Genomic DNA, 14,469 nt, shown 5'->3' with positions numbered 1-14,469 from the left:
GCCCCAAAGGGTTTTAAAAATGGCATTTAAGTGTGGAATCTTCTTGTGGGAGGTTAGATGATCACATAAAATGGACAAGCTGCTACACTTTATTGTACCATGTGTTTTCACAACCCATGTATGGCCCACTTACTGTTTTAACTTGCCTGGCCCAGGGCAGCAAGTCTGCCTGATGCTTTCCCTGGTGCGTTCACTGAACAGCTCCATTTCCTGCCCTGGTCCCTGTTTAACCCCTTCCCTTTGCTGTCCACCTCCAGAGGACCAGTTGCCTCCCGGCTTCCCAAACATTGACATGGGGCCCCAGCTGAAGGTGGTGGAGCGGACCCGGACGGCCACGATGCTCTGTGCAGCCAGCGGGAACCCCGACCCAGAGATCACCTGGTTCAAAGATTTCCTGCCCGTCGACCCCAGCGCCAGCAACGGGAGAATAAAACAGCTGAGATCAGGTAAGGCCTGGCTGGGAGACTGGAGGAGTTGAGACCAAGAGGTTTCTGAAGCACAGGAGAGGCCTGACAGACACAGGCCCCACTGCTGTGGATGGGGCCGTTCAATTTTTTTGTTTGTTTTGGGACTCGTATTCTTACGCATCCTTTCCACCTGGAGCCCTCCTGGCCTTCCCTGCTGCCCAGCTGACATGAAGGGAAGCTGGTGCCCATCCAGAGGGCACTGTGACTGTGATCCCTGGATCTTGGTGCTCTTGCAGCTCAGGGGAAACCGGGGCCTGGATGGGAGCTGAGGGTTTGCTCCTCAGCCCAAGAACTGGGCAGGGAAGAAAGAACCACCGACGGCTTTTCAGGCCACACACACCAGGTGTAGGGCCCGTGGCTCAGGCAGCCTCTTGCTGTCAAGACACGATGGTGTAAGTGGAGCCTCTCAAAGCTGGTGTTGAAGAGCAGCTCTTGCAGGATCTCTCCAGTGTCACATCCCTGTGGAGCCGTTGGGAATGTTCCGGAGTGACCCCTCAGCGCTCGGTGGCTCTGCCCATGGAGTCCATCCCCACCAACAGATGTACCCCAGCTCTGTGGCTCTTGTCAGTTTTCCATCTTTCCCCATCTGCTTGTCCATCTGTCTCTCCTGTTTGTTTTATGTTTGCTGTTTTGTGTGTGTGTGTGTGTGTGGCAACGTGACATCTCTTAATATTCACGTTTCGGGAGCTGTTTTTATACTTGTTAAATCTGCCAGTTTTGCTGGGTGAGAGCATGCAAGGAGGGCATAGGTGGATTTATTTTTGAGTACTACTGATAAAACACTCCCATTGAGAGCTGCAAAAATGAAGCAAGCTTTGGAAGTTTTACCTCTTGACAAAAGCCAACCCAGGAAATAATCCTTTTCACATTCTGCTCGAACCGACTGCTGAGACCCAGCCTAAAGAAAACATGTCCAAGGTTGGACCAAGCAAGGACCAGCATCACTTCAGCTGCTCAGAAGATTTCTTTGGCCAAGAGAGATGGAGCATTTTTAAGTCTTTTTTTGGCAAAAAGAGGCATTGTTGTAGGCAAAGGGAAAGCAGAGGCTTCAGTGAAGCCACTGGGGTTGCTTTGTTTGTGTTAGACCTTTTACAAGGTGTCCAGTAGAGTTATAACCAGCTGCTTCTGCCCAGATCTCTGCTGGCTCTGGAAAAATCAGTTTTGCCTATGTCCTGCTGCATCTGAATATCAGAGCATGGAACCACCAGGTTTTTGTCTTACCCTTTTTGGCAAAGACTCTACTAAAAATAAAGATTTTTAGTTCATTGGGCCACCAGTGGAAAAGCTTCAGCATAGCTCCAGTTTAATGCAGCTTTTACACACCTGCATAAATGCTCCTTATTCAGTGAAGCAAAGTTACAAGGAGATCCTTAAACTGCTTTGTGGAATTAGAATGGCTTGTTAAATCCCATGAACACAGATGAGATTGACCTCCCTGTTTTATCATAACAGCTGAGGCAACTGCAAATAAAAAAAATCACTCAGCATAAATAATGAGAGGTAAACTAGAATTATATCACGCTCTGTGACCGTGAACTGAAGTGTGAGTAATGCACAGGCAGATTATTTTTAATACATTCATCATCTTGCTAGAATGCCTTTGGATTTGATCCGGTGTTTTCCTCAGAGCCACCTGAGTGCTGCGTTTTTATTCCGGTGAATTGCTTGACCTCAGAGTGAACCCTTGGCCCTTCTGATAAATCAGAAGATACCTGCTGAGATTTAATCTCATTTACAGCTGCTTTCAATTAGTAAACTGGTGAAAGCCTGAAGCATCCCTGTTGCCCTTCGGGGCAGGAACCTGTTGCCTGTGTGGCAGGGAGTGCAGGTCCCTGGGCAGTCGGGACTTCCCAGTTCTCCAATTTCTGCTTTCATGGCCTTTGAAAACTTGCATGTTCTGCAAGGAAAGGCCTGTGAAAGTGCAAAATATGAACATCAGGGTCATCTGTACTGTGTCAGCACTTTGGCCTGTGGAAAAGGATTCTTTAACACCACGGCAGAGCAGATTCAGGCATGGATTTGTGACCGGAATGTGAGGTGATGCCTGTTTGAGCTGCTGAAGTCAGAACTTAATTTAATACATTTATCTTTCCAGAAAACAAACTTTGCTGCCAGAAGTGTGGCACTAGCACACAGCAGGGCAGTGGATGCTCCAGGACACTGCTAATAAGCTTCAGTGTCTTTCACCCACAGGTCACCAGTGGGACTCCAGCCAACCTTGGGGTTACCAGTTACACCCAGCTGAGGGTGTTTGAGGGGCCCTCTGGGAACAGGGGTGCAGGGAGGAGCAGTGACCCTGCTGCTAAATCCCAGCCTCATCCCTGCACTTTGTGCTAACAGATCTAGGAAGATTTAGGAAGAAATTCTCCCGTCTGAGGGTGGGGAGGCCCTGGCACAGGTTGCCCAGAGAAGCTGTGGCTGGAATTGTCCAAGGCCAGGTTGGACGGGGCTTGGAGCAACCTGGTCTAGTGGAAGGTGTCCCTGCCCATGGCAGGGGATGGAACTGGATGGGTTTAAGGTCCCTTCCAACCCAAACCATTCTGGGGTTTAGTGACTGTGCTGTCCCCAAACATGTGCCTGTGTTGCTCCCTGATGGAGTCTGGGACAGGCTGAGGGAGCAGCAGGACAGGACAGTCCCAAATTCCACCCTGGAGATGAAGTCATCAGGATGGCAGCCGTGCTGCTGCAGTACAGAGGGTGCTAAGAACTGGATTTTTATCAATATATGAGTTAGTGGTAAACATGCAAATGGATTCATTAAAAGGAACAAGTGAAATGTCATACAGGGAACTCTGCGAAATCATGAACCGTGTCCAGATTTGGTTCTCATTTATATTAAATCTGAATGTTTGGCTGCCAATATAAACAGGCCCCTGAGACCACAGTCATTATATTCCCATCATCCTGGGGACCCATTTGTGACATGGGTCTTCAATCTAATCAAGAAACTGGTGATATGTCATTAACCATAGTGGCTTTTCTCTATCTGGTATTTCTGCTCCCCCTTTCCATCTCCAGATAAACTTCCCAAGCAGCTGGAAATCTTTTAATGCTTGGGGGTTTGACTGAGTGAAAAGCTGAATTGTCAGGAGGAGGAGAATGGGAAGAAGCTCTGTCTGGGCTCCTGCTTCCCTTAGACGACGTGAACATCTCAGCCTTAGAGACCTGGGTTGTACAGGAGTTTAAGTGGTCTTGGAAAATGGATATTTCTGCTTGCCTCGGGACATTTAAAGCAGAAGGCAGAGCCAATGTCCTCTGCTCAGCCGTGCCATCTAGGGGGGACACTGGAGGCAGCCTCCAGCCACCTTCCTCACCACAGAAATACTAAAACCTTTTGTGTCTTGTGTGTGTCTTCTGTTTTCTGAATAACTGGCTATAACAAGCTTTTCTTTTCTTTTTTTTCTTTTGTTTTTGTTTTTCACTTTTTTTTTAACATTCAGAGACCTTTGGTAAGTTTGTTCAATTAAAAAAAAAATTAAAAATCGAACCAAAAAACCCCAAACCTGCTAATGTGCAGATTTGTAACCCTTGCCCTTTAAACTAATTCCTTTGTAACAGCTTCTTGAGAGGCATGCTCTGCATTTCTTCTACTAACTCCTTTCAGTAGGGATGTTCTGCCCTCTAAATTAATTTCTGCAGGGGTATTGCAGGCTACAAAAAAAAAGAATAGTAATAGTAATAACAATTCCAATTAATTTATCTGTATAAAGAGATAACAGCTAAATATAAACCTCCTAAGATTGGATAGATTTTTTTTTTTTTGGTCTCTTAGCAACAGTTGTCCTGGAATTCCCCAATTACACAATAGCTTGTACCCTGGAACTGTGATAATTGTGTTCACACCTGCAGGAGGTCTTGGAGTTCCACATCTAACGGGGTTATTGGCATTTTTCAGGAGGGAGATGTGGGGGTGCAGCATTTCCAAATTGAAGCTGTAAATCACAGGTCAGTGGGGAAGGGCTGAGGATAAGAAGAACCCCCCTCACACACACCCCTTTTGCCCCTCTGGATCATCTCCATCCCCGGGGAGGGCAGGAGCCTGTCTGCAGAGCTCACGTCACGTTCCCTGCGTGTGCCAAGTCCCCTTTTGTTCCCGGAGCCGTAGGAATTGCAGCTGTCAGCCAGGATCCGGCCTTTTCAAACTGCAGGAGCCCCTTGATGATTTGCCTGCTTGTTTGGAGCAGAAAGCTGCGTCCAGCCCTCGGGAGAGCAGCTCAGCACACACGTGTTCCCACACGTGGCCTGACAGAAGGTGGGGATGTGTTTTCTGTCATTGCCATGGCAATGGTGACTGTCCTCCTCTCCCTCTTTTCAGGGCTGGGAGAATCCGGAGGCGGCACAGCCTGTGGGAAATCAGAGGGAGGGATGGTGGAGAGCAGCCCCCCGTCCTCTGTCACAGAGGGGTGCACCTGCACGGGGAATTCTGCCTGGCACCATCTTGGGCATTTATAATCCAGAGACAAGGCCTTTAAGCTGCCTTTTGCCTCTGCTGCTAAACCCTGGGCTGGCCATCTGGGCTCAGGCAGCCTCAAAATTTGCCCTAAATAGGCAGATCTGCAGATCCTGGGAGGCTGTGGAAGGCAGTATGAGTAGTTTGCACGTGGCATCTCAGAACCAGCTTTTCACTTGGAAAATCAGCATCCGGGGTGAGCTGTTCCTCAGAGTTCTCCTGCAGAGCTGGTGCCTTTGATCTGCCCTGGGCACTGGGCAGTCCCTGGTGCTCACCAGGCAAGTCAGGTATTGAGCACAGGGGCCTCCCCTCCCACCCCCACGGCCCCGTCTCAAACCTTACAGGACCTGTCAGAGTTCCTCAGGGTAATTAATCAAGTTCACACCCTCTTCCAGCACCGTTCCTGCTGCCCCTGTGTTGAACATGACGCTGGTTAGATGTGAAACTCCAACGCTGAAAATCTACCATCTGTGTGTGGGCCACCACCCAAACTGCTGCTCCTGCCGTGAGAGTTAACAGAGCTCATTCCCACTGAATTTCTGTGTCGCCCCCCTCCAATCCCTGGTGTGGGGCATCCTCCTAAACCTGTTTTGCTCCTCACCTGTGTGCCAGAGTTAGAGCTGGAAAGCCCGAGGTGCTGTTGCCTGGCTCACCTTGCTCTCCCAGAGCACTGTCTCCAGGACAGTCTGGCTCCAGGAGCTGCTGACAGCCCGTTTCCAGGGGCAGTGCTGATGCTCAGAGGGAGCAGGGAATGACTAACCTGCAGTGACACAAGGAGGTAACACTGCTGTTGTGTCTGTGCTTGCACAGCTCTAACTTCCAGCATGTTTCTCCTGTCAATTAGAGGGAACTTTTCAGGAAGCTGCCAGGCTTAGCCAAGGCCAAAGGAGCTTTCGAGTCGTGGGTGATGTTGGGGTCTCTTCCCCTCCTCTACCCTCTTTCCATTAGCCCTGTTCCATATTGGTGCCACAGATGGCAGATTTTCACTCCAGTTTTGAGACAGAAGGATGTATCAGAGGCTGTTTTTATTTCCACTGAACTCAACTATAACCCTTTGCTGCTTTCTCTCTCTCTCTCTTGCTTTTTAAACCTCCCTGCCACCTCCTGGGTGGGGATCTGCCCAAGTCCTCGCTCCCCCACCTCTTCCAAGCGCTGTCTCTCCAACCTCTGTCCTGAGAGCTAACCAACCTGCTTCATTAACCTTAGCTAGTTCCTAACCCTAACTAGATGCTAACTTTTCTCTAGCCAATGACCTAACCTCTTAACTAGAAGCTGAGTCTAACTAGAGTCTAATCCTTAACACTAGAATGCCTCTCTTCCCTCAGCTCCTTTGAAAAATAAAGATGAACTGTAATCAATATCTCTCTATTTTTACCTTCTATCCTGAGAATGGAGGATTGAACCGCAGCAGAAGGATGAGCAGGGCTGAAGGATAAGGAGGGAAGGGGCTTTTTTTGGTGGTTAAGGCAGAAGATTGGCACGGAGGAGGCTTTGACTCCTGTTCTTGCCTCTACCACAGACTTCCCTCCGTGACCTTGGGCAAGTTGCTTCACCTCTACCTCGGATTCCCCGTGTGTAAAGAGGGGTAATAACTCTGCTGTACCTCAGTGGGGGAGAGGAGAGGGGGAGAGGCTGATATTTATCATTGAATGTGCTCCACAGCCCTGGCTGGGAGGTGCTGCAGAGTGGCAGCAGTGTCACCCACTGCAGAGGAGCTCTTGCCTTTCTCCCTAGGGAGAGGCAACACTTGGCATTGCGGGATCTGCCCTGTTCTCAGGATTGGGGTAAAAACCCACCAACTAAACCCCCTTCTCTGATAAACTGTGTGACACTTCTGAATGCCCCCGTGAGCAAAAGGACCTGCCGTGTTTTCAAAGGAAGATGGTTTGGTTGCAACCTCAGGAGGTCAGATGGGGGGGACAGTGATTTTACCCCTGACTGTGGCCTGGTTCACCCAGCACAGCATCACTCCCTCTCCCCTGGGAGACCTGAACACTCGGGTTGGGCTCTTAGACTCAACAGGAGGGGGTTGGAATAAAATAACCCAGGGAAGAGGCAGTCAGCAGGCAAGTGTAGCAGGACTGCTCTCTCCATACAGCCCCCTCCTCACTGGCATTAGGGGGTCCCAGAGCAGCTGCAGGAGGTACCCAGGTAGCCCTGTACCTGTGCAGCAGCCTGGCCTTCAGTGCCCAGCACCTGCCTTCAGTCCCTGTGCAGAGCTGTGAGGGATCACTGAAGGTCCCGAGCAGGACATGTACTGAATTCCTTGCACATCTGTGCCAATAACTAAAGTTTGGAACTGGGAATTTGCTAGCAAAGGTGGGATCAAACCTGCAGTTTAATGTGATGCAAGGTACTGGATGTCCCTCTCCCTGTCTGGGCTAACAGGGCCATAATGCCAGCCCTTTTTTCCCAGGAGTGATGAAGGTAAATGCAGGGTCATCACATGTTCTGCAAGTAGCAAACAGTGATGTTAGCTGAGAGCCTGAAGATTATCTTTGCATTCTTAGCAACAAAATGGAGCCAGTTTTAATACTTTCCAAGCCAGGTGCCACAGAGGCTCTGCAAACAGCCAGCTGAATTGGGCTGCTTACAAGGGCACCCCCACCCTGAGCACACCAAGCCCTCTTCAGTGTCCCTGTTATTTAAGATGAGGTAGAGCAGGAAGTTTCCTACTGGGAACTGTCTTCCTTGACTCAGGTCCTTTTCCCACGGGCAGTGCAGGTGTTTGGGGTTTTACAGTCTTTTCACTTCTTTTCTTTGTTTTCTTTGCAGAAGGTACACCGATCCGAGGTAAGACACCCCCAGCTCACTCACTCACCCACTCTCCAAACACTTCTCTCCACTCAGACCCCGTTCCATTGCCCTGTGCTCAATACAGATTTCGTGTTGTTGTTATGTTTTCTTGTCCTGCTTCACCTCTGGATATTTCTTTTTTTCTACCTGTCTTTATTTTATCTATGGTTATAATGTCCTTTTTTGTTTGCTGGGTGCACTTGGTAATACTGATACTGTTATTCTAATAACGTCTCTGGCTGTGCTGCCTCAGATTTATGGCAGAATTTTAAGAGCTAATCTCTCCAGGACTATGAAGGACTGAAGTTTATCTCGAGCATTAAATGTTATCAAGGCTTGGTAAATACTTAGGACCTTCTCTTGATTGGTGCAAAGTGCTCCCAAGCTGCTGATGGCGATGAGAGTTTTCCAGTCCTTTGCTCAGGCAGATCTTCAGCACTTACCATCTCAGCCTATTCATTTGTTTGGCTCCAGAGCCTCTTTCCACTTCCTCCCCACTCTCTTACCCTTAGGTTTCTCTGGGAAAGATCCATGGTAAGTAGCTTCTGCACTGTCTCTTTAATGGAGTCAAAAAATACTTGACCTCAAGCTGTCATTGAAAGGCAGAAGGAATTGGGTGTGCACCCCTTGGAAGACCCTGCTTTGGTTTTATCTCCACTGGCACATTTAAAATTCCATAATTCTCTGCGGGTAAAAGCAACAGGAGGTGCTGTAGGTGAGATTTACGTTTTTCACACATCATCTCTACTGGCTCCTGACAAGTGCTGAACAGTCCTCGCCCTCTCTGCAGTGTCACTTCTGCCACTGCCTTGATCAGCAGAGCTGCAGAGGGTGGGGTGGGAAGGGTGGGCAGTGGGCAGGATGGAAGGGGTGAGTCCCTATTCCCCTTGGGAAGCTGCCCAGGCAGTCCATGGTTCCCTTCCTGCTCTGCAGCGTGGCTTTATCTGCCCTGTGTGCACTCAGGCAAGTGATGCTCGTGACCCTCACAGAAAACCTGTCTGGAACCAGTGGGAACAACCCATAGATTTGTCCAAATCAACAGAAATTTCTGGGAAAACTCACTGACCAGCTCTCCACCCAAGTGGAGCTCTCTGAGGCAGAGCTGGAGCTGTAATTCCATATGAAATTCGCTCAGCTGGGGGCTCAGTGTGAAGCTTCAGTGAGTTTGGGTTTTAACTCTTGTTATGCTGAAAAGACCCACAGATTCTTTTGGAATGAATTTTGTTTGGTTTAGTGGTTTGGATGGGGGGGTGGTTTTTGGTTTTTAGTTCTATCTGTTCTGCTTTTGGGAGCTCCCAGGCACAGTGGATGCTGGTGAGAGTCTCACTCACACCCCATCCCTGTCCTAAATACTGTCCCAGCCTCATGTCCCCCCATACAGGATCATTCCCACCCACGCACACGCAGAGGAACGTGAGCTCCGTGTCCTCCTCATGTGAACACACTGGTTTTTCCTTCCTGAAAAGGCTGTATCTGCAACCAACAATGATCTCATTTGCACTCTTCTCACTTAAGATTTTATCAATACTATTACACCGAGCTGGAATTGTTTGGTTTTCGTATTTAGGGGTTTTTTTTTCCAGAGATGGGAGTTAAGAGTCTTACCACATGTGAGCTCTGTCCATATCTGTAGTATAATCATGTACTCCTAATACATAAAACATTTGAGAGCCTGTTGAATAATTTATGTAGTATGTATTTTAACTGGAGTTTTGCAGGGATGAAGCCTTCTGAGGTAAATGAGGCAATTTTCTCCCATGTACTTCCATGCTGCATCTCTCTGCATATTTGCTGACAGGAATCTTTAGTTTGGGCTCTGGGTGTATTCTTGCAGCCTGCAATAATGTACAGGTTTAAGAAAAACCTTAATCCTTTTGGCCCAGATGATGCAAACCACGCAGGCAATTCTGAAGTTCCAGTGCAGTATTTATGGGGCTTTCCCTTGGGAATATTTACTACCAGTGAGGTGCTTTGCACAGGGACTCTTATCTCCCATAGGCTTCCTGGGAAGCAGGTATTTGAGCACAAAACAAAGGCAGTGGTGATAGAAATTCCCCAAGCAGTGGGTGACAAAGCCTTTCGCTTTTATGGTCACTGCTTCAAATTGAGCAAGGGAAAGTCAACTGCCTGCTGATGGATTTCCGGGGCTCGCAGTAATATGGATTATTGAGGCTGATTTCGGGAGTTCTGGTGCAGAACGCCTGCATTGCAGAAGCCACAAAACTTGGTGCTTTTGCTGATGGGTTCAGGACAAAGAGTAACTCCTGATAGAGCAGGGGGGGATTAAATTTTCTCATGGCATTGGGTACGTGTCCAGCCATAACACTGAGCTCAGCCACGAGCCGACGTCCGCAGGGGCTCGGCGTTCCCGGCCTGCGTTCCCAGGGAGGAAACAGCAAAACACTGAGGCTGTTGCGGTGTCTTAAAGCAAAGTGGTGATGATGGTGTCTGTGCTGCGGTGTTCTTCTCTCCCCAGGTGGGCTGCAGATCGAGAGCAGCGAGGAGACCGACCAGGGGAAGTACGAGTGCGTGGCCAGCAACAGCGCCGGGGTGCGCTACTCCTCCCCCGCTAACCTTTACGTGAGAGGTAGGGAGCACATCGGCTCACTGGCACACACCTCCCTCCTCCCCGGGCCTCCCTTGTCCCAGCTCTCCCATTCCATCCCGGCCCCGAGCAGGGGAAGTGCTGGTGGTGATCCCGGTGTGCCCCGGTTTCCTCCCCGCTGCCCCTCCAGCAGTGCAGGGCTGAGTCACCCACAGAGGAGTCGAGCGTGACCCAAAACAGTGCCCCCCAAAATCTGCCAGCGTCAGCCTGCAGAGCCCAAAGGGGGATGAATCACTTTGGCTGCAGAGAGGCCCTAATCCCCCTTTCTCCCAAAGGATCCCCGCTCTGGAAGTGGGAAGGTTTCAGTTCTGCTGGTGTGGGTGTGAGAGGAGGGGAGGACCCTCTCAGCCCCCTCCACGGAGCTCTGTATCCCCAGATCTCACCAGGTTGCATTGTCACTGCTCCCCTCAGTCCCAGCTGGTTTTCCCTTTGCCAGCAGTAAATTGTCACTGGTTCCTTGGGAATGAACCCTGGGCATGGAGAGCTGGAGAGGGCCAGCAGCCAGCCCTGCCTCAGTGACAATCCCTTCACCCCATAACAGGGGGAACAGATGACAGGGGGATTGGCTTCTGCTCGATGCCCCCTCGATGTTCTCCCACCCCTTGGGCCAACAGCCTCTCTGCTTTCTCCATTATTTTAATCTCTCTGACCTGCAATATTTCGTGTGTAGCTTTGGTTTAACATCTTTCCACAGCAAAATCCCTTTTGGTAATGAGAGAGCAGGGCTGGTCCTTCTCGCTTTTTTTGAAAAAATTAAAAAAAAAAAAAAAAACAACCATTGGGAGGAAAAAAGAAAAGTTACATCCCAGCAAACTGTTCCCATTTCCATCCCATCGACAGAGGAAGCGCCTCCCACCTACACTCACGTTACTCTGCAGCCCAATGCAGAGCCATGCTCCTGTGTGCACTCCTTTCTCTCTCTCTTTCTCTCTCTCTCGTGTCTCACGCTCACTAAATCACATGCACATGGAGAGAAGGCTTTTAATAATTTAATGTTTCCAAGCTAAATTTTTAAATAGCCTTTTGTGGCCAGCTGGAAAATTGCGTTTGAAATTTTCGCCCTGTCGCCCGGGCCCCGAAATTTTGGGAACGTAAATCTGGATCTGATATTAATTCAGGGCTGGATCCTTTGCAGACAGCTTAGCTGGAATGGTTTGGGTTCTTTTTTTAAAAAAAAAAAAAAAAGAAAAAGAAAAGAAAAGCAGGAAAAAATGTGGGCATTTTTTATTATTCTTTTATTTATAAATTTCCTCTACTTTTCTGGCCACTCGGAAACTACCCAGGAGACAAAGGTTGTAACATGGTGTTGTCTCCACACCTGGATGAGTGGGCTCCAGGTATAGCCCTCTTTCTATCCCAGTTAGCCTGTGTGTACCTGGGCCTGCCTGAAACCAGCACTAACCAGCTGAGAGAGTGCAGAAAGCAGCGGGTACCAGCTCGGCCTGTGGTTTGGGTGTTTTTCATGCTGTTTAATTCCTTGTTTCTTGTGTGTTAATATCGTGGAAAGGTAACAAATTTCTGAAATGGATTTGCTTTGGTGGGAGGGAGAGTTCATGCACATTTTTCTTCCCGTTTTTTGTTTTAAAAGAGTCTCGAACACTCCTGTGTTTCCAATTGACTTGTTTCTCCCATAACATGCTTGTCTCTATAGACCACCTGGGATAGGAGTTGTAAGTTTGAACATTGCAAGGAAATGGTTTGGTTTGGTTTTGCTTTTCTTTTTCTTCTTCTAATTATTTCTTTTTTTTTCCTTATTCAGTCCCATGGTGGAGTCAGTGTGAGCAGGGCTGGGTGTGGGGCTGGTGGGAGCACGGGGCCGGGGGAGCGGAATTCCAGCCTGGGGGCTCCTCCGTGTCGGGTCTCCTGCCCGGCACAGGCTCCACTCCCCCTTCTCTAAGGAGCAGAAGGACTTAAAGAGGGGAGAATCCTTCTTGGGGTCAGCACCTCTGTGGGGGCTGATTCTGAGCCAGGATTGCTCCCAGCCTGACCTCCATATGGAGCTTGGTTGGTCTTAAAGGTACCCAGTGGGATGGGAGGGGGAGCGTTAGGAAGGCAGGAAAGAGGGTCGTTACTATCTTCATTTTTTTTCCTTTCCTTTTATTTTGGTTAAGAGAAAAAAAAAAAATCAATCAATTTGCAGCTGACAGCCTTGAGAAGGCCTTTTTTTACTCTCTCTGTGTTTCCCCTATTTTTCTCTTCTCCTCATGTCATTGTGTTCCGCATCAAACCCCCTTAACATCCCTCAGAGCTACGAGAAGGTTGGTGTGGTTTTTTTCTTTTTTACTTTCTTTACCCACATTTTTACATTCGTAAGAGAAAAAAAAAAATGAAAAAAAAATGAAAAAAAAATGAAAAAAATTTATAAAAAAAAAATGAAAAGAGAAAAAGCAAGAAATCTTTAAGATGAGCGAGACCCGCGCGTTCCCGGGTCTCGCGGAGATGAGTTGAGTTGCATTGTGGGCCTCTCTATGCATCCTTTGGTAATGTTGCTGAGTTCTTGCACTTTTTTGTCGTCATGGTTACCTTGCCGTTTGGACATTGGGCCTGATGCATGATAGGAGAATGTAACAAATCTTCTTTGCATGCCACTTTTTAAATTAATTCTGAATTATTTTTTTCGAGATATAAATATGTACAGTTTTTTGGTTTCTTTCCGTTATACGATTCTGGTTTCTTTGAAGTGAATTTACTTGTTACTTTCCAAATTTTTTTGGTTCTGTTGGGTTTTTTGCTTTTCTCTTGATTTCCTGTTTCTGTTTCGATTGGTTATGCTGTGCTGTAGTTTATTCCAAACGCATTGTGAGAAGCCAGTGTTCCTGCCCACCCGGTGGTAACTGAACTCCTCAACCCCTCCAGGAGGAAAGGAGTCACACAGCTCTAACGCCTGTCCATGGAAGCCCTGCTATTTGGGACAAGCCTTTGTTTTGGGGGGAGGGAGGGATCTGGGAAGTGGAAAAGATGGTGAGAACCCAGGGGGGTCGTTCCAGGAGTTAGGGCAGCCCCCGGGTCACGTTATTACTTACGTATCTCTCGAGGTGTGGCTCTTGTTCCACATCCTGCACACAAAGCCAAACCCTGATCCCTGCTCCGAAGGGCTTCCCCAGCAGTGCAGAGCTCGCTCACTGGGAACTGCCCATTTCCCTCCAGTACCACCAGGAGCTCACCTGCTCCCAGAAAGGTTCCTGCTGTTCCCAAAGCCCACGGTGTTGTCTCTCCTGGAGCACCCACGTGTGCATGGAGAGCCCCATGGCCAGGCAGTGCCCAGCTCCTCGGTGGAGCCTGGCAGAATTCCTTGGAGGAGGGTGACACCTCGTCCTGGCAGGGAAGGGCAGCCAGGCAGCTGCCTCCTGGCTCTGCTTCTCCGTATTTTCCCGCTCCCTTCCCTGTCATTTATCCATTACTGCCTGGTAAAGGCACCTTGAATCCCAGCCAGGTGCAGCAAAGGTAGAGCCCTCCTTCCCAAAGGAGCGTGGGGAGAGAGCTGCAGCTGTGGCAGCCCCTGGAATGGGCTGCTGGGGCACATCTGGCAGCTGCAGCTACTGCAAACAGCCACCAGGAATCTGACCAGTGACATTGGAGCTGAAAATGCCTCTTTTCCCTCTTCTCATCTCCCTGTTTATCCCCACGAAGCCCCTGTTGCCTCCCATGTGTGCGTCCTGGGCCACATGGGAGAGTGAACAGGGGGTTTGCAGTGTGTCAGTGGTACCCGTGGTGCTTGGTGCTTTCCCTGTGCAGAACTGAATGCCAGCCCTTTCCCTGGATATGCCTTTCCCTTTGCCCGTCAGTCCTCACCTCAACCAGCTACCAAAGGAGTGGCTTTCCTAGGGCACAGGTATTAAAGCTGTGTGATTTTTGAGAAATCCAGTGCAGTATTGACACAGTATCTGTCTCTCTCTTGCTCTATCTCTCTCTTTCTCTCTGTCTGTCCTTCTCTTTTTTCTTAAAATGCTGAGATTTCAGTGCTCGGACCCTCAGTGCTGGTATTCTCCCCTCCCCCTTTCAAGTCTCTCCCCCCTCCCCATAGGTACGAGGGTTCCACTCCGAAATGCTGCGCTCTTGGGAATGTCTTTGGGAAGAGACCAGCTGTGGCTCTTCTGACTTGGATGCCAACAATAGCCAAAAAACAGCCCCCAGCCCCAAGGCTCTATTTA

The 14,469-nt window shown here is 49.1% G+C and overlaps 1 protein-coding gene across 16 annotated transcripts in view; it reads left to right on the top strand.

Annotated features, from left to right (window-relative positions):
- The window catches only part of PTPRS (protein tyrosine phosphatase, receptor type S), a 158,552-nt gene that overhangs the window by 85,800 nt on the left and 58,283 nt on the right, over positions 1–14,469 (top strand). For 8 of the 16 annotated variants that reach the window (XM_027706164.1, XM_027706162.1, XM_027706155.1 and 5 more), the window contains 5 exons: positions 258–446; positions 3,908–3,916; positions 7,693–7,710; positions 10,190–10,300; positions 12,565–12,576. In XM_027706164.1, the coding sequence (XP_027561965.1) occupies positions 258–446; positions 3,908–3,916; positions 7,693–7,710; positions 10,190–10,300; positions 12,565–12,576 (339 nt within the window). The remainder of the gene's footprint in view (positions 1–257; positions 447–3,907; positions 3,917–7,692; positions 7,711–10,189; positions 10,301–12,564; positions 12,577–14,469) is intronic. The other 8 variants (XM_027706167.1, XM_027706160.1, XM_027706159.1 and 5 more) reach the window with 3 other exon arrangements.

This window comes from Neopelma chrysocephalum, unplaced genomic scaffold, assembly GCF_003984885.1.
Source record: "Neopelma chrysocephalum unplaced genomic scaffold, ASM398488v2 Primary Assembly neopelma1_365, whole genome shotgun sequence".
Lineage (NCBI taxonomy): Eukaryota > Metazoa > Chordata > Aves > Passeriformes > Pipridae > Neopelma > Neopelma chrysocephalum.
The sequence above is the reverse complement of the archived record's forward strand: the minus strand, read 5'-3'. Positions and strand labels throughout refer to the sequence as shown.